This window comes from Macaca mulatta, chromosome 18 (genome assembly GCF_049350105.2).
Source record: "Macaca mulatta isolate MMU2019108-1 chromosome 18, T2T-MMU8v2.0, whole genome shotgun sequence".
Classification (NCBI taxonomy): domain Eukaryota; kingdom Metazoa; phylum Chordata; class Mammalia; order Primates; family Cercopithecidae; genus Macaca; species Macaca mulatta.
Genome location: NC_133423.1, coordinates 3821606 through 3845688, shown reverse-complemented (window position 1 = coordinate 3845688; position 24083 = coordinate 3821606). Strand labels below are relative to the sequence as shown.

General features: G+C 48.6%; 2 protein-coding genes across 7 annotated transcripts in view; one reads left to right on the top strand and one right to left on the bottom strand.

The window, feature by feature from the left end:
- ZNF236 (zinc finger protein 236) overlaps positions 1 to 11923 on the top strand; it is a 160793-nt gene extending 148870 nt beyond the window's left edge. For 4 of the 5 annotated variants that reach the window (XR_013408318.1, XM_028837782.2, XM_077975131.1 and 1 more), the window contains one exon: positions 159 to 11923. Coding sequence is in view for 3 of the 5 variants with exons in the window: in XM_028837782.2 (XP_028693615.2) it covers positions 159 to 283 (125 nt within the window). In the remaining 2 variants the exon portion in view is untranslated. The remainder of the gene's footprint in view (positions 1 to 158) is intronic. The other variant, XR_013408317.1, reaches the window with a different exon arrangement.
- The window catches only part of MBP (myelin basic protein), a 154022-nt gene continuing 140229 nt past the window's right edge, over positions 10291 to 24083 (bottom strand). For both annotated transcript variants that reach the window (XM_015122215.3, XM_015122218.3), the window contains 5 exons: positions 21673 to 21777; positions 20497 to 20532; positions 20116 to 20148; positions 16490 to 16609; positions 10291 to 11922 (listed from right to left, as the gene is read on the bottom strand). In XM_015122215.3, coding sequence (XP_014977701.1) covers positions 11878 to 11922; positions 16490 to 16609; positions 20116 to 20148; positions 20497 to 20532; positions 21673 to 21777 — 339 coding nt within the window. In that variant the 3' untranslated portion in view covers positions 10291 to 11877. The remainder of the gene's footprint in view (positions 11923 to 16489; positions 16610 to 20115; positions 20149 to 20496; positions 20533 to 21672; positions 21778 to 24083) is intronic.

The window sequence follows — 24083 nt, the reverse complement described above, 5'->3', positions numbered from 1 at the left end:
GTTTAACCTGCAGCTCAGATTATTCTTTTTTCATTGGAATGAATAGCAAATTACTTTAGAAATTCCTTGTCTCTTTTTACCAGGAAGTCTTTATGTAAATGGCTATCATTTTGTGCTCTGGAAAGTCTGAGGCTGCTTGTGTTTTCTTTGCATGACAGGAGCTCTGCAGGAGTCCGCAGGTCACCCAGAGCAGGACGGGGAGGAGCTGAGCCGGACCCTCCACCTGGAGGAGGTGGTGCAGGAGGCCGCGGGCGAGTGGCAGACCCTCACCCATGTCTTCTGACGTGAGTCGGAAGTACACCTTTAAGAATGTTTCTGAAGTTACATTTTGTGAATAGCAAAGCACTTGAAATCTCTGTTTTAAAACTTCAAGTGTTAAAAATGTTACCACAATAGTTTTTTAGCTATAAAGTTATCTAAAGAATCATTGTCTTTCAGAGACTCATAGGAAAAAAACTGGGAAAAGTGTCACCGCGTTGTTCTCTTCTGTCTACAAATCACTGAACTCAGGTACTACGGCAGGCAGTTTCCTCCTTGGTCTCCTCCGTGGCTAGTGCGTCTAGTTCACAAAGCAATTAACTGGGTCTTACTATCATTGTGGTGTGATTTCTTTGTATTAGCAAAGACGAAAAAGCTAACATGGAAAAAGTACGTCAGATTTCCCTTCATGCTTCCGGTTATAAGAAGCATAGCTTGAAAGCAAGTTTAAGATTGGGGCATGAAGTTCAGAAAAAAAATGTTACAACACACAGGGAAGTTTTTTCCACTCTTTTCTCTGTGATTTTGAAAATTAGTCAAAATGGACTCTTTTTAGTCTACCATAAGTTAATATAACTGATACCTTGAGAGATGGCTGGACCAATTCTCTCTCCATGACAAATGTTTAATCATTAGTTACAAGAATGCAGTGTCTGGGGGGCGCCAACACGGGGACTCAAGTAAACCTGACCCACCAATAAGGATTCAGCTGTCCACACGGGCTGGTGACACACTTACCGCTTCAATCTGTGTTCAGGTCCAGGGTTAGATAATTGCAGAAGCACAAGCCATACATCGCAGGTAGGAAACCACAGAACGGTCTGCAAGGAGCAAGCAACCGTGGCCCTGTCTACCCCAGCAAATAAGAAGTATATCTGTAGCTTGAGGCCAAGAATCCGTAAAAACCCCATAACTTTCTCTTCGTGCATAAACAGATGTATTTTTGATTTCAGGGAATTATTTAGTATCGTCAATGGTGCCACATTAAACGTGTCCCAAACCAAATCCCACCCGTGCCGGGCAGAGTGCGTGCACGCCATTCCTACAGCATTCCAAAGATGGAAGGTTCTTTACTTCATGTTAATTTTTCCTTTGAAATTATTTATATGTTCTATATATAAATACATATGTACATAGACAGATATATGGGCCTCTGTGTGGCTGAACAGTATATTTTGTAAATACAAGTACTAGTCCTAATTGCAGAAAGAGCGTCTGAGTTTCACCTCCCCACAAGCACTTCAGATCAGTATTGTATTCATTTTATTAATAAATGGATATCTTTTTCATTGTAATATAAAGCTGGGTTTTATTTTTTTTCCTGAAAAATAATTGCCTTTATTTTCTCTCATTGCCTCCTTGGTTTCAGAAGAGAGTAGTTTTATTATAAATATTGTATGGACTTTGTATATTAAGAGAGGAGCTCATTTCAGATTCCTAAAGAAACAGACATTTTACTGTTATTTTGAAAGGGCATCTTTTGATTTTGTTGTTGTTGTTCACTTTCGGCATATGTATATAAGTAATATTGATGGTGATATGAAAACTTTTGTTATGTGAAAATATTTAAGTCAGAAAATTGTTAAATAATATTACTTCTTTTCCAAACTGCTTTGTGTATTGTATATTTTTTTAAGAAAAAGAAAAGCCTTATTTGACTTATTCTTGTGATACTGGACTTCTTACCAAGCCCGAGGTTTCCTTCCTTGAATGTCAGCGTGTAAACCTGACGCATATTTAGAATAATTGTAATTGTGCTAGAGTTTTAAAGGTTCTGCTTTTAATGCACTTTTTATTTTATAATTTTGTATTGAAATATTTTAGAAATGTTGATTAATTTTGGTGAACGAATATCCCCAAAGTTGAAATTATTGGAATTTTAAACTTTTGTTCTTGCTCGGTTATTTATTTTGATTTTAGCATTAAATGTCATCTCAGGACATCTCTAAAAGGGGTTGTTTAATTCCTAATTGTATAGAAAGCTAGTTTGGTGAACTGTATTGGTCAATTGACTGTTTAAGGCCTTAACAGGTGAATCTAGAGCCTACTTTTATTTTGGTTAAAGAAAAAGAAAATATCAGTAATTCAATTTTGTGTCTTTTCTCCATTTATTAGCAGTCAAACACAAGACATTTTATGTATTATTTTGATTTACTTCCTAATTATAAAAAGCTGCTTTTTTGCAGAACATTCCTTGAAAATATAAGGTTTTGAAAAGACATCATTTTACTTGAATCTTTGTGGGGTACAGGTTGATCTTTATATTTTACTTGTTGTTTTAAAAATTCTAGAAAAGAGATTTCTAGCCTCATGTATAACCAGGGTTTTGAGGATAAAGACTGTATTTTTAGAACTATCTCATCATAGCATATCTGCTTTGGAATAATTATAAATAAAAGATGAAGTTAGGAAATGTGATTAATTTTTTTTTGTTTGAAAATAAGATTAAATAGTTTGGCATGTAAATTAATTTCAAGTTCAGATTTTTAAGAGAAAACTTTAGTGGTATTTTCCTTTACCTCTGTGAAGTTCAGAGGCGTCTACCCCTGCAGTGTCCACTGGAAAGCCTTCAGACTTTAAAAATCAGGGCATGGCTCCGCGACAGCGAGTCGTGGGCGTCAGCACAGTGCCCCGTGCATGTGCCAGAACTGTTCCTGTTCCCTTCATCTGCTGCTGTTTTCAACAGCACCCAGTCACTGAGGAGCCTTTTGAAAGTTCCTAAGTGTTTTGATCCCACTTGTGTGCTCAAGTAACCATGGAGCACTGGAGCTGAAAGAATGAACTGCCCGTGCAAAGATACCAAGCGTGAAGCTGGGGTGCAGGTACGAGGAAGCAGGAGGCATGTAGCATGTGTGGAGTCCCACCTGCTAGATAATGCCCGAGCAGCTGCGTTTCCATAGAATGGCAATAGATGAAAATGAGGAAATGTTTTCAAACATGCAGATTCAAATGCTACCCCACCCCATCAAGCTCTGCTTTTGCCCCTTTTAAAAACTTGAGGCGCTTAGAAAGTATCTAAATAGAAGAAATCCTACGACCCGACATCTGCCAGCTTGCAGCCAGGCCAGTGGGGGGCTCATCAAACGCTGCTCTCCTCTCCCTGACAATGTTCTGCTGGTGGGACATGAAACCTCTGTGCTTGTCTGGCACTTAACTAGGGGATGTTTCCTTCGTGCATATTTTCTACTCCCCCATTGTAATGTTTCAAGGAAACTTGAATTTTGAAATTATAGCTAGTGTTCTGTGTCTTCCTTTGAACTCTTATATCACATTTATTACGAGAGACGCATGTGTTAGCACAGGTACAAGATTTTTAAAAGAAGTGGATTTCTGTTCTTGCTGTGGGTTTTCCTCATTTTAGAAGAATATTTTAACTTGTTAAGATACACTTTTTAACATGAAATGACCACACAGATTTATGTTTGGAAATATTCAAGATAAAATAGTTTGGCATGTAAATCAGTTTCAAGATTTATGTACATAAGATTTTTTCAGGAAATAGATAAGATATATAGAACTCCTTTTAGTATATATTAAGGCTATCTCATTCCCACTTGTTACATTTTTTTCTGAAGCTTATTTCAAGATTAATACCATGCCCTTCCCTCACTAAAAAAAGTTAATCCAAGGGTTGATCATTGCGAATTTATCCCTTTTCCAAGACCTACTGCATAGGAAGTAAGTGAGGCAGAGATGAGATTATGCAACGGATACTTCTGACGGACGAGTTCTCTTTGTGTCACCTAATCTGTGTTCATGTAACTTAGGCACTTTGGATTTTTTAGAATATAATTTCAAAAGGCCTGTACCCAGAACCCAATTTAATGTCATATCTCTACCTGGGGCCTCTACGTCTTTCCCGTATGCTAATGAAAGACCATATGCCAAAGGCCACTGAGCTGCCATCTTCACTGTGGAGAAAGTGGGAACCACAGAGCTCTCCATGGGTCGGACGCCCACACATTCCTAGCAGAGGCACGTTCTCTGTCGTGGTGTGGCTCGCCAGCGACACGTGCTGTTTGGCGGCTGGCCCTCTCCGAGCGGACCGCCTCCTCAGACTCCCCCTCCCACACAGAGGCATCGTGGCAGTTCTTTCTGTGGATGGCTGACAACTCAGGCACTAAAAACTGAAGATCGGCATGAATGGCAGGAGCAATAGGCAGTCAGAAGAGATTTTTCTATTTAATCTTTTACGCGTAACACTTTTTACAGCATGAAGACTTTTGTATTCAATCAAGATTTGTATCATAATTGACAAATTCTAAAGTGACAGGGATTCGTTCTTGATTCACCACTAAAGAAAATTTTAAAGTTAATTTTTTTATTTACAGAAGAATTCTCTTTTTATCTTCACAATTGTTTCATGGTCTATTTATACATTGGATGATATTTATTTAATCCAGTTTTGTATTAGAAATGGATAGTGATGCCAGAAGCCACTGTGCTGGCTTTAAAAATAATAAAAATAGCTTTTGTATTATTTTGAAACTCCTGTATATTTACTTCTTTGAGTTTTGCATGAGTTATCACTGTTGAAAGGTGGACACTTCCTCTAGGTCCCGTTTGCCATGGCTTAACACAATAGAGCAATGCTGAATTGGCAACATATTCAAGCCCAGGGCATTTAAATCCTGGAGGATGTCCCAGGTTCTTGCTCTCTGCTTTCTCTCTTGTTTGAAAGGTATTAAAGAGTGACTTGAAATGCAGTGCACATCCATCATAATATCAGTGTCTGTTTATGAGAGATACCAGATTCTGGACTTCCCAGAAGCACCCATGGAGTTATTGTGTATCATCGGGCTCTTTGTAAAGATATATTCATCTAGTTTACTATGCCTTACATTTCCAGACTGTTAGAGAAGTTTGTAATTGAGAGTCATCATCCTGTTGAAACAACACATTACACTATATGTTTTCCTGGATCACCTTATTCCTGGCACTGAGTAGGGACTCCAGATATTTTTGGACTGAAAAAATTAAAGTGATGTTGACTTCCTGAATGTGGCTGAGATGGGATGGTAAGAAATAGCTTTACTGTTCCTTTTGCTTGCTTGTGTGTTTGTAGGAGGCATATTGCTCTGACAGTTTTTGAAATAGAGTGGGTGAGGGAAGAGCTTTTTTTTTTTGTTTTTTAACAAAACTATGAAATTATAAAAAGTGTATTCCCACTCTGATGGATTGTCTCAACTATTGGCAGTGCTTTTCCAGGTGAATTTTACCCGGAGGCTGGACTCCCTGTGATAGCGAATAGAATGCTGTCCCTTCAGCACAGGCAGAGGCTTGTACCTGCAAGTGTGCTGTGCGCTCCCCGCGCCACGAGGCAGGCGTGCGTGCAGGCGTCCACTGGCCCACTTTGCGTCGCGCTTCAGGGCTGGGACCTCGGATGTTCAGACAAATGCTGACCTTCTTGCTACTACCGTTACTGTGAGTAAAATCCCCTTTGTCACCCGGGAGCCCACGTCTTCTGCCAGCAGCCAGGAGGCTGGCAGGCTGTCCTGAAAGGAAAGTGGGGAGAACCTGGGATGACTCTGTGGCCAGCCCTAGCTCAGCTTAGGATACGCATGGAAGTTGTTAAAATAAATGTTACTGATTATGCCATACCACCCACAGTGCTGCCCGCATCATTGAGGACCTTCTCTTGTGACCTGGCACCTTTAAACCATTCAATCCCTTAAGGCCCTACAGAAAAAATGACAGATGACAGTGCACACCCACTGAGACGCCTCACACGCCCCTTCTACCAATGAACGGATGCTTCCCCAGTGTTATTATCCTGGGCCAATGAAGAGAGTTTTACGTTACTATTTTAGAAATTAGAACGAAGAGGTCATTGGTTACCTTGGTAACCAAGCTCTATAAGAAAGAAATTCTGTATTTAACATGAGATGGCTCACTTAATGTTATCTCAGCCAATTTTTTAGTAGTTCTGGGTAGAGATGGACAACAGCTGGCCATCTGCCTTGAGATGCTCCTTTTATTTTTGAGGCAGGGTCTCACTTTGTCACCCAGGCGGGAGTGCAGATCATGGCTCACTGCAGCCCCGACCTCCTGACTTCAGTGATCCTCCCACCTTAGCCTGCCGAGTAGCTGGGACTACCGGTGCACACCCCACACCCGCTAATTTTCATTATTTTGTTAGAGACAGGGTCTTGCTGTGTTAGCCAGGCTGGTCTCAATGTTGTGGCTTCAAGTGATCTCCCCGCCTTGGCCTCCTGAGCAGCTGAAAGTATGCGTGGGAGCCACTGCCCCTGGCTCAAGATACTCTTCACCATGTACATTTTCTAGTTACCTTTCAATCATGTTTCTCAACTTTAGTAATGCTAAATCTTTCTCAACTTTAGTAACGCTAAGTCTTTCTCTAGTAATGCTAAGTCTTTGTCCTTTCTTTTCTGTTTTTATTTTTTTTCTTTTTGAGACAGAGTCTTGCTCTGTTGCCCAGGCTGGAGTGCAATGGCGTCATCTCAGCTCACTGCAAACTCCGCTTCCCGGGTTCAAGTGATTCTCCTGCCTCAGCCTCCTGAACAGCTGGGATTACAGGTACGCATCATTGTACCCGGCTAATTTTTATATTTTTAGTAGAGACGGGGTTTCACCATGTTGGCCAGGCTGATCTTGAACTTCTGACCTCAGGTAATCTGCCCATTTCAGCCTCCCAAAGTGCTGGGATTACAGGCGTGAGCCACCGTGCTCAGCCTTCTTTTTTTTTTTTTTTTTTTTTTTTTTAGCAGTTTCAAGCTTACAGAAAAGCTGTAAGGCAAGAACTGAGAGCTCTCCATGTGCAGGCCTCCATAGACCCCACTCACGTGCCGCCAATATCTGAGTGACAGTGTCTTCCTAGCACACCACACTTGCCATAGTCTGGTATTGCTTATAGCTCTGACGTTTGCTTGCCACGGTACAGAGGAAACTGTCTCCCAGGAGACCTGAAAGCTGCCCAACCTGTGTGGCAGGGGCATGATCTTAAGGGCTTTGCCGCAACCTGTGGTAAGGCAGGCAGGCAGGCCGCTGACCCCTGGTGAGCTAATAGCCTGGCCACCACATTGGAAGGTAGATTCCGACTCAGGGTCATCTCTGTCAGTTTTCACATGAACTTAAATCAGAAGCAGGAACTTGGCTGAGAGGTGGAGTGGCCCTGGCCGGTGCTGGAGGTAGTGGAAGGAGTCACTGTTTTATGGATGCCCTGGAGTCTTGACTTCAGGAGCTTGTAAGATTCTGGAGCTGGATGAACGAGCCATTTCCTGGTGGTGGGAAGTCGAGGTAAGGGGCTGTAGGAGGAGCAGCCCTGGCCTGCCTCATTGAGACGAGGTTGGAGTTTCCTAGAATGTGGATGAGAGTGCTGGTTGAAATTAGGCTGTTTCTAAAAAAACCAGACCACTCATTTTCCTTCTACGGCAGGTGCGGTCACAGGAAGTTGCTCCGGCGTCTTTTGCTGGAGTGAGCTGTAGGGTTAACACAGCTGTAGGCTGGTTAACACAGTCTCGCCTGTGCTGTTGGGTCGACTTTGCCTTCATATCACATCATTTAGGATTTCAGTGACTACTGTTTACAATAGAGGAATCACAATAGAGAAATAAGCCAACGTGCTTCACTTCATATTGTCTTTTTTTTTGGGAAAGAGGCAAGAGTACTGCAGAGTCTTGGATTTAATTATAACATTGTGCCAAATGGTGGCTTAGAAAATATTTGTTGTTGCATGAGGGAAAATATATTTCTGTTATAGATGGAACTGTGTCCTCCCAAAATGTGTGTTTTGAAGCTCTCCCAATGCAACTGTGTTTGGAGACAGGGGCTTTAGGGAGGGAATTCAGGTTGGAGATAGGAGCTTTAAGGAGGGAATTCAGGTTAAATGAGGTCATAAGACCAGGGCTCTTATCCAGTAAGACTGGTGTCCTTAGATGAGAAAGAGACACCTGAGGCCACTCTCTCTGCCAGGTGAGGATGCAGCAAGAAGGCAGCCGTCTGCAAAGCAAAGGAGAGAGGCCTCACCAGAAACTGACACCTTGATCTTGGACTTGCAGCCTCTAGAACTGAGAAAGTAACTGTCTGTTGTTTAAGCCACCCAGTTTGTAGCATTCTCTTGTGGCTTCCTAAGCAGACTAACAAACAAACACCCAACATGAACTGATGGCTTCGCTCTCTTCTGTAAAAATTGCTATGAGAGAACTTTTCACTCACTGTTTTACAGTTTCTCTGTCAGTCCCTGGTTCTTTCTTCTCACATAGTCCCAATTCCAATTTATAGTTCATGGCCCAGGCAGAGTCATTCACCACGGTGTCTCCTGGGCTAAACCAGCACCTGCTCTGCTCACTTCTTGACTGGCTCCTCATCGTCAGCCCTCTGTAGAGATCTCATTTCCTTCATGCCAGGTACTTCACGCTCCAAGCTCAGAGACTGTTCTATCAATTTCATACACGTTCTCCGCCCCTACAGTTGGGCAGGCCAGCACTGAATGGCAGGGTGTGGCTGTGCAGATGGAAGCGTGATCACTATGGCTTTCTATGTTCAGTTCCACAGACCCTCATGGCTCCTCTAGCCTCTACTGACCGTGGTCCTGGCAGCCTGTGCAGGCCATGGGGAAGGTCCTGACAGCCTGTGCGGGTGGTGGGGAAGGGTGTCTACGTCCATGAGGCTGGGGCTCCAGCAGCTCCTCCTCTTGGCTCTCAGCCTAGTGAGTTAATTTCCAGTCACCTTCAGGAGAAAGTAGGCGGGCCGCTTCAGGGAAGTGTTCAGTGAGCTCACAAGCTCCCTGGCTCAGTTCCTATCTTGCTGTGTTTTATTTTAAAATACTCAACCAAGTATTGTACTGTCATGGTGAAAGCTAGCTTACGATGTACCCTTGGTTTGTCTTTTAATGCATTTTCCATGTATGTTACATTAAGATAGACTTGCCAATGAAAAGAATATAGTTTTTAAAATGTAATTATCTTTGCATGATTTTCCAAATTCCTCAGTTGGAAGGGGTCTGGGCAGAGAAGTGTACCGGTGGACGTGGGCTTTCTGTCTGCCGTGCCTGCCAGGCGAGCTCAGGCGGCCATGCCTCCAGCCTCGGCAGTTTTTCCTGCTATTGCAATGAATGCAGTCCTATTCCCAAGCTTCTCACACTTGCTCCTCATGATGGAGTCTGAGGCTGTCTGACCCCCGGGAAACAGGAGCATGTAATCCTACCCTCAATCAGCATGGAAGTTCCCCTCCGTAAATGTCACAAATGCAGAGCATTTCTCACAGCTGCTGCTGAGACATAGAAGGGAACTGGGGGTTCCATTAAAGGCAAAACAAAGGCTGGGTGCGGTGGCTCATGCCTGTAATCCTAGCACTTTGGGAGGCTGAGGTGGGCAGATCCACTTGAGGTCAGGATGTGACTAGCCTGGGCAACATGGCGAGATCCTGTCTCTACAAAAAAATACAAAAATTAGCTGGGCGTGGTAGTGCACACCTGTAGTCCCAGCAACATGGGAGGCTTTGGCAGGAGGATAGCTTGAGCCTGGGAGGTTGAGGCTGCAGTAAGCCAAGACTGCACCACTGTGCTCCAACCTGGGTGACAAAGTAAGATCCTGTCTCAAAAAAAAAAAAAGAAAAAGAAAAAACGAAAGAGACTTTCATCTGTCTTTTTGAAGAAAAATTCTTGTAACCAAAGGCAACTATAAGTAAAACATCGCTTCACGCTCTTTCATGCTTTCAGAGAAAAAGGTGGCAAGGGGAAATCGTCCAAGACTCCCGGGTTCACATCTGCAGGGTGTGTACACTAGCAACACGGCAGAACACAGAGGGACTTGGAAGCTTGTCTTCAGAGACACTAAGTATTTTTTTCCTGGTGAGAATCAGTGCCCTACAACTACCTCTGTTCCACTTTCTTCAGTAGCCATAGACCCTCTGATGAGGACACCCCCTCCAACAGGCACCGCCAGGCCGCCCTGCCTCGAGACCCAGAGGCACCGAGTCACATCAGCTCTGAAGCTCTGCAGACCTGGCTCTCGCTTGATGTGGGCCTGTGTGCTCCAGCCCAGAACACAAAAGAAGACACCCATGCAAATACCATTAAAAGTTTATTGTTTTATTTCAATTTCAGGAACAGTGTACACTTTCCGTTCAGCCATCGTCACAGCACGTGCTGTTTGGGTGCGGCCACGTATGGATGGCAGAGCCGACCTCAGCTCAGCGACGCAGAGTGCTTCTGCTGAAAAATGTGGGGGTTTGTGTCTGGAGTTTTGTTCTTTGTAACCCTCTCATCTTCGAGGCTATATATTAATAGACATGATATTAAGCCCACACGAAACATTCAGAATTAGAGTGGGATTAAGAAGACGCGTTTTGGCATCACGCTGACTACTCCTCATCTTCGTCCTCGGGGAGGGTGATGCCAGCGTGGGGCTCTTTGGAAGGCCTATCACGGGTGCGCTAAAATCAAAAGGTGGGTCAGTAGGTTAGGGAGGGAGGAGCAAAAGGAGATGTCAGCAGGTGTTAGGAAGGATGTGGTCAGAAGAGCTCTTCTCTGTCTCCACGGGGCCATCCGCTCAGCCCGTGTGTCTCGGTGAGTAATTCGGGAACAGGTGCACGCCTGTGCCTACTCGCTACGACGCGTCTTCTGGGAGGAGGTGGATGAGCTGGTTATCTTCTCAGGGAGGGTTAGTGCTGGCCACTGTGCACTGCCGCTGCCTGCACGCCCGGTCACAGCCAGTGTCTAAGGGTGACTGGCGCGGCTGCGAGGCTGTCCAGAGGACTCCTACCCTTCTGCTCTGAGTGCGTAAGTCTTCCTGGACTCTCCGGCTGTGGGCTCTGGTTTGGAAACGAGGTTGTTCGTAGAGGCTGCTCTGGGGCCACCATGCAGGGCAACAGTGACGTCCAGAGGCCGCCTGCTTGACATCTCCATCACCAAATCTCCAGGAAGACCCTGTTGCCTGTGTGAGGCCATTGCCCAGCCCACATTTGCCTCCTTTTCCTCCCTCTGCCACACGCGAATTCAGCTAATTGGGGTGTGTGGGCAGCCACGACCTGGGGGCATGCCCCGCTCTCTGTGCTGCCCCACGTTGGACTCTTAACAGCTGCCCAGCCCGCATGTCACATACCAAAAGCTCCCACATGCAGTAAGCCACTCCTTGACTGTCTAATCCTGTTAGGAAAAATGAAGTCTACTTTAGGAGGTGAGAGAAGGACAGAAAAAAAAAAACAAAGGAAGCTTGGATGTCAACAGTCCTCTCTGCCACCCACGTCCTCTGTCTCTGCAGCTGTGTGCCTCCATCGCAGTGCCCAGCAAAAGCGCAAGGGTGTCACCATCACGGCGAAAAGAAAGTCCAAGGGTGGAGGGATGAACGTGGAGGGACGTCTGTGCACCTGGCCCCCTGAAGACCCACGAGCGTCTGGGGGCACACTGTGGGGTAAGGAATGTGACCTTCACACAGAAAGTGACAGTTTGAACTGTTTTCTGTTTTCATTTGCTTCATTTAACTGTTGGCCAGAAATTGCCGGTAGGCTGCCGTGTGCCTGACCCTAGGACGTGCACAACTCCACAGGCATTAGGGGAGAGGTCATCTGCTCTAACTAGGTAATGGGGGCAAATGGGATTAAGTTTTAAGGCAGTTATATTAAGAAGCTGAGGACAGGATTCCGGAACCAGGTGGGTTTTCAGCGTCTAGCCATGGGTGATCCAGAGCGACTATCTCTTCCTCCCTGAAAAGCAAGAAAGAGGAGTTAGGACGAGCGCGCCGCGGAGTCCTCCCACACCAGCATCCCTCTGCTGTGGTCCCAGGTGGGTGCTGAGCCCCTGGGTGTCTCTCTCATCTGCTAACAGAAATGGCACCAGGGAGTTAGTCTTTTCCTTCCTTTTCTCCCGACCTCCCTCAGCAAATGCTAATTGCATTTTCAGTTCTGTGGGAAAGATTCTCTGGAATGTGATTCCCAGGCCCCAGGGAGTGGTGCCTGGCGTAACCACCCTTCGGCGTCACAGCGCTGCTCTTCCGTGGGTGAAAGTGGAACCGCTCATTGCTTTGCTTTGAAGGAGCACTTGGTCTCTTCAGCCAGAGATTCCAGAGCGGCTGGGGGGACTGCCAACCACAACAGGAGCAAGTTCTGTTTCAGAGGGACCCTAGCACACCCCTTGCTGCACACACCAGAAAAGAGCAAAGCCACATGTCCGTCCCTGGGGACGTCCCTCCTGTGTGCCATCTCATCTGCCACACCAGACAACTCAAATGCACAGGGAGCTTTGTCTGCAAACTTTGAAGGGGTCTTAAAGTCATGCATTTACATGTTTGGGGGACAAATAATTTCGACGCTTAAGAAAGAGTTGGCAGCTCACTGAAATGGTACACAGGTGTGCCGTGGCCCACGGTGTGGAGGTAGCCAGGCGTGGGCATCCCTCTAGAAGGAGGCGCGCGTTGGTCACACACAACGTCATTTAGATTGACAAAGCAGAACGGCACTTTTTCTGCATTGAAATTTTTTTTTTTTTTTTTTTTTTTTGAGACGGAGTCTCGCTCTGTCACCCAGGCTGGAGGGCAGTGGCCGGATCTCAGCTCACTGCAAGCTCCACCTCCCGGGTTTACGCCATTCTCCTGCCTCAGCCTCCCGAGTAGCTGGGACTACAGGCGCCCGCCACCTCGCCCGGCTAGTTTTTTGTAGTTTAAGTAGAGACGGGGTTTCGCTGTGTTCGCCAGGATGGTCTCGATCTCCTGACTTCGTGATCCGCCCGTCTCAGCCTCCCAAAGTGCTGGGATTACAGGCTTGAGCCACCGCGCCCGGCCTGCATTGAAATTTTTATTCAAATTTTAGTCTCTCTCCTTGGGTTTCCCCTTTTATGAAATGATCAATTTTGGTGAAGAGTCCCCAGAAAGCAAGACAGAAAAGAAATATGCTCTTCACCGTGGCTGATCAGCAATGAACCAACACTGTCCTCATCTAATTCTTTGTCTTCCACACTGCCCAGTAAATGCATAACCAGAGTGCGGACGCCAAGAATCCTTACAAATAACGCAACTAACAGACCAAGGTGACAGTTCTGATTTCTTGGGGGGTTTTCCAAGTACATACTTAGCATTATAAACAAGCCTCTATGTTGTGGTTAAACAACTCACTTAAGGGATTTTTGTTTTCACAAGTGAAAACGTTTATGAAATTCTAGCCTGCGAAACTGCCTTAGGAACCATCTAGTGAGATTTCCCTCCCAAGACGGGGCTTTCTCACATATGGCGGAGGCCTCCTGCTGGCCTGGGGGCTGACAGGTGCAGGGCCCTGCCCTTTGAGGGCCAGCCTCTCCCTCAGGAGCATGGGTTTTTTCCTGTTTGATTCTGGCTTAACTTGAACATCCCTGGCATTGGAGCTGCCCTCTGGAGTAGCCCAGAAGTCAGCACGCACCTCACCTTTTGCTGCATTTCCAAGAGATCAGCCTTTGGACTTCCTGGAAAGTGGTAGAACCATTGTCCTATGAAACAAGGTGCTTCTGTGCTGAAATGGAGGAAGTTCCCTACAGCCTCTGGCAAGGTGACTCACTGAGATACCCTCTTAACTTTCGACATTGAAAATGGTGGGCATGTTGGTTTCACTTTTTATCATTAAACCTACAATTTGTTGAGCACTGACCATGCAGGAAACCCATTTTTCCCCATTTTCTCTTTTGTGCTCACGGCACCCCCTGGAGTAGGTGTTCCTATCATCCTCTCTTTACAGCCCAGGAGCCAAAGCTCAGCCAGCCCGAGCGAGCCAGGATTAGAGCCTGCGTGGATGCAGCAGTCACGCTTCTCTCTATTATGTGTCTTGCAACTTGGAGTCGCATGATCTAAGCATCTGATCCGCCCTGGGCTCAGGTCAGGATAAGACTGAACTCACAAGGTGAGGGTTAGACTGACCTCCTCTCTCAGGACAGGAAAAGAACAGAACCTACTGCAAAAGGCAGATACTGTTGCCTCCACTTTGACGCCTCACAACTCCACAGCAACACTACAGGTGGGAAAACATTCACATGTATGTTCGTGGAAGTTAATGCACATGGAAACAGGAGGCTCCTATGATGTTCCCACGTGGTTTCCGAGTGATGGGGTGACCTGCATAGTTTTTTCTACCCAGTTCCTACCGACAATGCTAGACTTCCAGATTTGAGTCTTTTCCTCTCACTACTGATTTCCAACAGCACCAGAAAGAACAGAAAGATGGTAAAATGACATTAAATGCTATGAAGTTCCTGTCCTCTCCACCTGCCTGCCTCTAAACCCCTCATTTCTGGAGGAGCTGTGATTTATTAATCTATTGGAACTGCTCCAAGTCAACTCATTCAGCCATACGGCCATAGTAGGCCAGTTATGAACTTTTTATGCAGTAAAATTTAATTACAACCATATGATTTGCAATTTGCTTTGATACATCGATGCTTCCCTTGAACTCTACGGAAATTAAATAATTTTTAAAAGCTGCTTACAAAAAAATTCAGGGAAAATACTGAACTTATTTAAGAAAACACATGCGTGTAGTACATTGGTTATATTTGCACACAGTAAACATGCAGATCTAAATGCAGCTTTCTGTTCCTCAGGGTGGTCTTGGTAAGCTCTGGCCTTGGAAGCATTTCGAGTGACTGGTTATAAGCCTTGCATATATTGCAAGGAAATATTTGCTAAATGGGGCCCCTCACTCATCTGGGCCATCCCATCAACTCTGAGCCAGCACTCAACTCTCTCGGTGTGTCTAACAGTCCTTAAGCTGGCAGTGGAGGAATTAGTTATCCAGATGGGATGAATCCGTGTTTCCCAGGTGAGCACAGTGTCTGCAAAATCATCACAACTGGCAACACCTAGTTCACCCTTGGACATTCTGACTCAGTGAGCCTGTGGCAGAGCCCAGACAGGGGTCTGGGCGTGCATCCCAGGCGATTCAGAGGCAGGTGCGGTACTGGCCAGGTGGGGCGGGGCCGTCCTGACTGCAGTGCTGGGTTCAGACACTGCTCCCCGGGGAGCCTCATCTTCGCCCTCTTGTGGCCACACCCCAGAACTGCGGCAGTGTACAGCATGATGGCCCTGAGACTTGAATATTTGGAGAATTTATTTTCTTACTCAGAATTTACGTTGAGGAGTGGATCCTGCTTACCACTTTATCTGACATAAAGCAAGTAAGCACCTCAGTTACTCACCGCTCACTTCATATATTAAAAGCTTTTCCTAAGACTGGCTATCCTTAAGATCTTGGGCTGTGCCATGAATCGCCTGTTGTCCACAGAACCTCCCAGAATTGAGGCTCATGGCAGAGGTTCTGCACTCACCGAGGACGTGGGGGGATCGTGTCTGTGCCCATGTGGATCCCAGCTGCTGGGCAGAGCACACTGCACATCCAGACTCAATAAATACATGGAGTCAAAGGTGAGGTCACTGACTCAATGAGTATGTTACACACCAAGAAAGACCCTCCTCTCTGCACCCCGGGGAGGCCCCCCAGAGGCCTGGTCTCCTCCAAGACGAAAATGCAAACACAGGTGCCTCGGGGGGACTCCCAGGCCGTCTGGCTTCGCGGTTCTCTCCCGGCCCTGCCTGGAGCTTCATGTGCCTCCCCGTTTGCTTCACGAGAGCAGCTGTCTAAGAATTCCGGTTTTCTGGGTGACGTATAACAATAATAAAGGTGACTGCTTATCTAAGGAATCTGAGCCCCGCACCTGCCAGCGCGTTTTGTGTCTGTCACTACCTTCTACTTTCACAGCGAGTTTGTGAGCTGAGTGGGTGGGTTACCTCCATTTTACAGATGAGAAAACCGAGGCTCAGAGACACGGCTCACAAACAACGGGCCTGGCATTCGTCCTGGGTCTGGTTCCAGGTCCTCATGAGCCAACGAGCCACTCCCCACTCCCTGAGGTCTCCTGGGCATCCCCTCCCGTGGCTCCAGGGACCTCCCCCAACACCCACGTCTGCTTGGTTCCTGCTTACTCTCTGAGGGCTCCAACCCCTGGGCATGGGCAAGTTGGATTCCAGCTGGGCCCTGCCCCGGAGTCAAGGTCAGCTGCCTGCTCCAGGGCCCCTGAACCAGCCCAGGCGCAGCCCTTCCTCAGGTGCCTCCGGCCCCACATGCATCTCGGAGGAAACCCGCACGTAAATGCAAGTGGGCAATGCCACCTGAGCCCCTGCACGCCCACTGGGCCAGAGCACACCCGGGGTATAGTGCGGCTGAGTCAGAGGCGGCAGCCACCCTTGTGCTCAGCTCAGTTGGGGAGTCTGGGACCCTTTAGTCCCCGCTCAGTGGAGCTGAGTAGGGGGTACCTTACCAGCTTAAAAATTCTGGAAAGCGTGCCCTGGGCATCGACTCCCTTGAATCCCTTGTGAGCCGATTTATAGTCGGACGCTCTGCCTCCGTAGCCAAATCCTGGTTTCTGCCCTTCGGCCCCCTGCAAGAAAAGACCACAGAGCTCAGCCTCCACCCGCAGTGCTGGGCAGGCTGCTTGAGCCACTGGGAGCTGCCACCAGGGCCCCGGGGAAGGGCCCAGGCCCTGGACTGGACTGGTGAGTGGTTCAGGAGCCACGGGCCAGCACCGCGCTGAGCGGGTGGGGGCGGGAGAGGCTGCTCCCCCAGGTCTACCAGGGTGTTGGCCGCAGAGAGAGGAGCGCTCTGGTTTGGGCGGAGGCTCTCTCATGAGATAATGCGGCCCAAACACACATATTTTAAGGATCTAAATCATTTAGGGAACAGTTACTTACCTTCACGCTGTGGGGTGTTCAAGAGAAGATTAGCAAACATCAAGCAAATCAAGGTAAGGAGGCTCCTGCCTACACGTGTTTGGAGGACTTGGACCCTGGGGGGCTGTGAGGTGTGTAGGTGCCAGTCCCTGGAGGCCCTGGCCCGCGCCCTTTCCTGGGGGCTCCTTTTGCTGATTGATTTGCACAGATTGGATTCTGGTCACACGGGCCCTGTGGTTCTAGGATCTGTCTGGCAAATCGAGAGTCCTTGGCCTTAGTGAAATGTCGAGCCTCGTATCTTTCATAAGGTTTTGAGACAAAATCCTGAGCTCTCTCCCAGGCGTGAGCAGGAATCGGTCTCCTTGGCCATAGCTCGGACTGGGAGCAAGGCCCCTGCCAGGAGCCCGGGGCTGCTGAACTGGACAGAGGGAGGAGGCAGGCCTGGCTGGCACGGGGGGCAGCCGCGTCCTGGCAGCAGCGGGACAGTGTCTCCTCCCATTCCCCTAGCACCTTTCTAGCTCCTCCAGCTGTGTGGCCTTGGGCAAGGGCAGGAACCTCTCTGAGCTTCAGTTTCCTCATCTACACAATGGGGTTGTGCGAGAACACAAGCCATTCCTCATCTACACAATGGGGTTGTGCGAGAACATGCTCCTCAGTGGAGGCTGCCAACTCTGGGCTTTGGTGCCAGCTGTCGTTATGGAAGTGGGAACTCCACTGCAAACACGGGGAGGAACGGAAGGAGCTCGCTGTGGAGTCTGGACGCGGTGGACATTAACACCCGGGGGTGAAGTGTCCTCCCACGGTGGGTGCACTGTCTGTGGGAAGGCCGACTGTGCTGTTAGCTTTTCAGGGTGGCATCTTGGTTGGTCTCATGAATCTCTACTCAACGGACAGGGTCCAGACTGCACTTTACATTTTGCCAACAAGAAATGGGAGACTCTCCTGGTGCCCTTTCCTGAAGACTTGTGGAGACCAAACCAAACTGTCCCCCCTCCATCAGCCTGCAGCCTTTTTTCCATTTCATTAAAGTGTTTTAGGAGAGAGAGGACCTTGAGCAACCTAGCCCATCTCTTATTTAGAGGTGAGGAAGATGACGCCAGAGGGCTCCAGGCTTCCAGAGCACCTGGCTGCACCCACAGCCTCTGCTGGGCGCTTCCCACCCTACATGCTACTTGTACAGTTTTCTTTTCTTTCAACCTGTGCTTGGGAGCCAGTATGGCCGCTCAGAGCCAGGCAGCTGCTTTTGTGTGAACAGTTGATTCAGGGGCTATCCAGTGAGGTGAGGGACAGGGGATGTGTGGCAAGAAGGTCTAAGCACCGTGCACGAGGGGACAGCCAGCCTCGCCTTTGCATCCCAGAGGTTTCCAGGTTTGCGCTCACTCCCTGATGGCAGAGGGTGCGGGAGGCCAGGCTGTCAGCTCTACATGGCAGAGAGCCGCTTCCCCTGCCAGCGCTACGTCATTCTGTCCTAGTCTATTGCTTGTCTCCAAAAATAAAGAGTTTTCGAGAACTAAATCCGGGGACTGACTTTCAGATTAATAATCTGCTTGGCCTTTCCTCCTTTCAAATCCTCAGTCATGTTTATCTTTGGGCAACCTAGAATGTACCGGGAAACACACAACACAGTTTAGAAAGAGAAAGTGGGGCTCTCCGGAACTCCAGACAAGGAGAGAGTCCTGCGGCTCTGGGAAACAGACAAGCAGACAACATGCAGAGAAGGGTTTTGCTTTGGAAAAAAGAGAAATTCAACAGACATTAGTAGGACCCCAAAAGGAGAGATGCGGGGAAGAATGCAGGGGTTTTTCTTGTTAGCTGCTGGGCGGAGTGGCCTGTGCACGGCCCCCCATCGCTCCCCATTCGGGGAGGATCCTGCACGACGGCCCCAAAGTCCACTCCTAGAAAATTAAGAGCAGATAAAGCAGTAGCTAAAATAAGATTTCTGGGTCAAAAATGAATTTCCTTCTTCTATCCTCTTTGTCTCCTGCTGGCATAGAAAATAAAAAATTAATTGTCCGTGAGTATTAGTCCATGTACATTTGCTACGTGACTGTCATCATTTTGCAAATTCATTAGGTCGGAAAAAGCAAGTCGAATATGCATTAATAGGAAATATTTCAGTAAATATCTTAGTTCCTAATTCAGTTCAATCGTGTGTGGGACTGAGGTGCGATCCTCATGGAATCTTTTCTCTGCCTTTCTCTCTAGTGTCCCGTCCCTTCCTCCCTCTCTTCCTCCCTCTTTCCCACCTTCTTTCTGTCTTATTTTCCAGTTCTTTCTTCCTGTTCTTTCTCCTGGTTGCCTTCCTTTTAAAATGTATTCATTCATTTACATGATGCTTATTAACTGAGCAGAAGGTGTAGACCGGCTCTGTTGTAGAGTATGAGGGCATTGCAGTTTGGAGACAGATACAACCTGTCTATGATATGTTAGTGGTTATTCCTCCATTTTATTCTAAAATTAAAACTTTTATACAGTAAGAATCATATCTGATATTTGCTAGTAACTAAAGTCTATAAGTTTGGTTAGAATATAATGATTGGCATTTTAATTTGGCTCAGACACCAAATTCATTCACTAGAAATTTCAAATTGGCCATTTTAAACCTTCCTTGAAAGTTTGCGTTCAGCATTAACAAGCCTAAAATGCCTAAGGAATATTTTCTGGATGGCTTGATATCTATGTTTTTTATTATTAAAACACATACAAAACAAAAATCTTTGGATTAATGAGGTTATAAATCCAGCAACTCTATATAGCCTATTTTTCTGTTCATTAGCAGAATCATTTTTCCAGTGTCAGCATCTGGGGTTACTGAGATGGGCCAGCCAGTCCCACTTCCACATGCGGGTTCCTGGGACTTGTTTCTCGCATTGGTTGGGTTGGAAGAAGTTAAACATTTTCTCGGACGAGGTATTGCTCCCTCCATGGGAGGGAGACCAGTCACGTCTCCTGGGAACCCTTTGGGAGAAGATGGTCTGGCCTTGCAGGGCCAGGTCCCAGGCACAGAAGCAAGAGACCGGACCTGCCAGAAGCGAAGACCACGTTTCACTTCCCCAGTGGAAGAGAAGGCGGCCCGATCCCAGCTGTGGGCAGAGAGGTCTTGAGAGGAGAGAAAAGGGGGCCAGGAAGCAACCGAAACAGAGCAGAACACAAAAGTCGCGGGGCTGTGAGGACCGGGATGGAAGAGGAAGCCGATGGAAGTGCGTTCATCACCTACCCAGCTAAATCTGCTCAGGGACAGTCCTCTCCCCTGCATGAGGAAGAACAAAGAAATAATGACATGGTGGTCAGTGAAGGGAAAGTCCTTTCAATAAACGGGAAACACAATGAAAGCACGGTAGAGCTGAGGTGGTAAAAACAGGTTCCACCCGGAGCTCCGAGGGGGCTGCAGGCTCAGGGCCCCAGCAGCTGTGCAGCCGTGGGAGAGGCAGGAGGGTGCATGGATCTGCCGACCTGTTCTACTTGGCAGCCGCAAGGCAACTCGTTTTGGGATGAATTCAGGTAGCTCTGAGCCTAGCTCTCTCTTTGGTACGTTACGGGATTTTAGAGAAGGTCTATCAGTAAAGTGATGACTAATCAAAACATTCCAAGGTCTTACCTTTCCCTGCGATGGGGGTGGAGTGCGAGGCGTCACCTGGAAAGACACAGAGAACCATGGGCTGCATCGGGAGCCCCGTGTGGCTGCCCATCTCCTACCCGGCGCCTGCCCGCCGAGGGGGGCCAGCACCCACCACCGTCAGAAGCACCCGGGCGCCTGCCCGCCGAGGGTGGCCAGCACCCACCACCGTCAGAAGCACCTGGGCGCCTGCCTGCTGAGGGTAGCCAGCACCCACCACCGTCAGAAGCACCTGGGCGCCCAGCCTCCCCATTTCTGTCCTAGTTGGTCAAGAAGTATAGACCTGAGACTGGAAATATTCTAGATGATGCAGATCCTCCAGGGCACTCAGAAAGTGCTTCAGAGAACAGAAAACGCCTCCCAGAGGCTCCATAGCTGGGGAATGGGCCCATCCTGGGACAGAGGGATGATGCTCACCCGCCCTCATTGATGGAGGCAGCGAACTTTGCCTCACTGTGAGCCCTTTCAGGGGCTGGAAGCAGCAGGTCCTCTGACATTCAGAGCTTCCAAGGGGATGCCCCCAGGTCTGCAGCTCCTAAACGTACTTATCAAATACGACCATAAAATGCTGCACTGAGATCTTGGAATTAGAGGCCTGTGGTTTTATTGTTTTTAATAAGTCTTCGTTTTGCACGGCACTTTTAGGTTTACAGAAAAACTGTGCAGAAATTAGTTTCTACATACCCCGAACAGTTTCCCTTATTAGCAACACGGCATCAGGGTCTCTCGGTGCCCTGCATTCTACAGGTTTGGACAAGTGCGTGCTCTTCAGACACCACTGCAGCCTCGTCAGAGCAGGTTCGCTGCCCTAAAATTGCCCTGTGCGCTCTCTGCTGTCCCCTCCCCTCCCAGCCCATGGCAAGAGCCCTCTATGGGTTGCAAAGCCTGTGTTTTTGGGCTAAGCGTTACATGGGAGTCTAATCTCAAGAGAAGTGAGCTGTCTGGAGAACGCACAGAGCGCACCGTGCAATCCGTGGCGGGAAGTGCTTGTTTGGAACTCGCGATCGGGTGCGAGGGGGGAGTTCCCCGGCCAGCCTCACCCTGATGAGGGCCCCGGTGCCACCCCCGAACATACGAACGTCCTGTGTGCGTGACAGCAGCGGCCAGCACCCCTCCTCCCCTCACAGTTGCTACCTCTTCCCACAGATCGTCACTTACAATGTTCTTGAAGAAGTGGACTACGGGGTTTTCATCTTGAGTCCGGCCGTGTGACTTCTGGGGCAGGGAGCCGTAGTGAGCAGTTCTTGCCGCGTGGTGTGAGTCCTGAAAGACAGAGGAGCAGTGACCTCAGGACAAGTCCAGAGTCCCTGCGACTTGTCCCCCTCAGGGAAGCTGGATCTCTCCTCCTTTGTGATCTGGATTTTTTAAGGGCTTTCTACTAGGAGGCTGCAGTTGAGCCATCCGACACAGCCGGGGCAGCTACGGGCTGGCAGCAGCAGGTTTGGGTGTGCGACTTGCTGGGCAGAGATTTCTATCACCGACTTAGTGGGTGGTTCTCATGAAGGTGTGTAAGCAAATAGAGGCGACGTGACGGTAACTCAAGGGGGATTCCATCTGAGATAGGGTCAGGTTCGGCAAAGCATTGAGAGAAAAATGTTATTATCCACAGGCTTCTGGGTTGAATACAGGAAAATGCTCAGGGAAGACACAGAAAAGCACACGACAGCATGAGGCTCATGGGCTTTGACGCGGCTGCGTAACATGAGCTGGTCTCCGCTTCTCAAAGTAAGTGTCTCACGCCACCCCGCCACCGGCCTGACTCGGGAGGATCACTTCTACATGTCGAGTAAGAGGAAGTGGAGAGGGAGGAACGGCTGGGCGTGAGTGCCCTGGGCCGACTGGTAATCAACAGAACCAGAACGTTCCAGGTCGGTAGAGATTGCATAGAAGATACGGAGTGGTAAGTGCTGCAAGAGTTTAGCTCACAGCGGAGGGAAGGGAAGAGCCATGTGCCCAGGGGGCAGGGGACGAAGGGGTCACAGGGGACGCAGGGGACACAGAGGACGCAGGGGTCACAGGGGACGCAGGGGACGAAGGGGGCGAAGGGGTCACAGGGGACGCAGGGGTCACAGGGGACGCAGGGATGCTGCAGCTCTTGCAGACTTCATGCATTGTCTGCTTGGCTCCCAGTTCAACTGCAAAGGCCCAACAGCAGTGAACACGCACCAGGCAAGAGGGCCGACCACGAGTTCTCAGAAAAGCAAAGGAAAGGGGCTCAGGAGGAGCTTGCGAGATTGATTTCGTCAATTTCCCCCTCACTTTCTCACTGTGGCTCCCAGATCCTACTTGTTCAGAAACAGCCTGCATGTAAAGAGCCCATACCTCAGGCAGGATCGAATTTCTGGAGATCAGAGGAGCTCTGGCCCCAGCATTCTGGCTGCGCCCCGTCAACACAGAACACAGCGGAAGCAGATCAGTTAAATGCACTGAAGTCAATGGAAGCATTTCCCTCCAGTCCCTTGGCTCTGTGCACATTGATTGGGAGGACCCCTTGTTGTTCAGAAGACAGTTTTGCCACCAAAGGCCTAAAGTGCGCTTCTCTGGGATTTACGGTAGTGCACGGAACGGTGGAATTCAGTGGGTGACAACTGCATGCTGCTGCCACAAAGGACAATGTTTGCAGAGTGTGCAGCGTTTCAATGTTCAGAGATGAACATTGAGCCCAGATGGGGGTCTCCACACAGCACACATCAGGTCTGAAGTTTTGCTGGCACTGGACTCTTTCTTCTGCCCTCCTTCCCTACTCGATCCTCTTCAAAGCAGCGGTTCCCAACATTTTTGGCACCAGGGATGGGTTTCGTGGAAGACAATTTTTCCATGGATGGGGGTGGGGGAATGGTTTTGGGATGAAACTGTTCCACCTCAGATCATCAGGCATTAGATTCTCATTAGGAGTGCACAACTTCGATCCCTCGAACATGCCGTTCCCAGTAGGGTTTGCTCTCCTATGGGAATCTGGTGCCAACGCTGACCTGACAGGAGGCAGAGCTCAGGAGATAATCTCACTCAACCACCGCTCGCCTGCTACTGTGCGCCTCGGTTCCTAACAGGCCACAGACCAGTACCAGTCCAGGACCTGGGAGTTGGGGACCCCTGTTTCAAACGTTTCTTGCCCTCACCCCCAGACTACTAACAGCTCCCCTGCTGCCTGTGAGGCTCCCTGCCCTGCCCATCCTTCAGGGGGAAGCCAAAGCTCTTCATTCCCTGGGCCCTAATGTGGGGAGGCTTCCTGTCCACCTTCCCAGCATTCAGCACCCAGAGTAGAGCAAGCTTCCTGAAACAGAAGCAACACGGATGTCCCTCTCCTTCCAGTGTCCCGTGGCCGCCCTTGCCCACAGCGGGAGCCCTGTTACTCTGGGCGCTTCTGAGGGCCCTTCGCTCTGGCTGCAGTCCTGCCAGGAGCCTGAGCCCCAGCCTCAGCTCTCCTCCCACCTGCCCTGGCTGCCTAGCATCCATCCCTTGCCCTGGGTCACGCGCCTATGCCCTGGCCCCGCCCATCTTCCATATGGACGGGCTGCGTATCCCCTGCCCTGGGCCTTGCGCAGGGTCCTTTCTGTCCACAAGGCCCT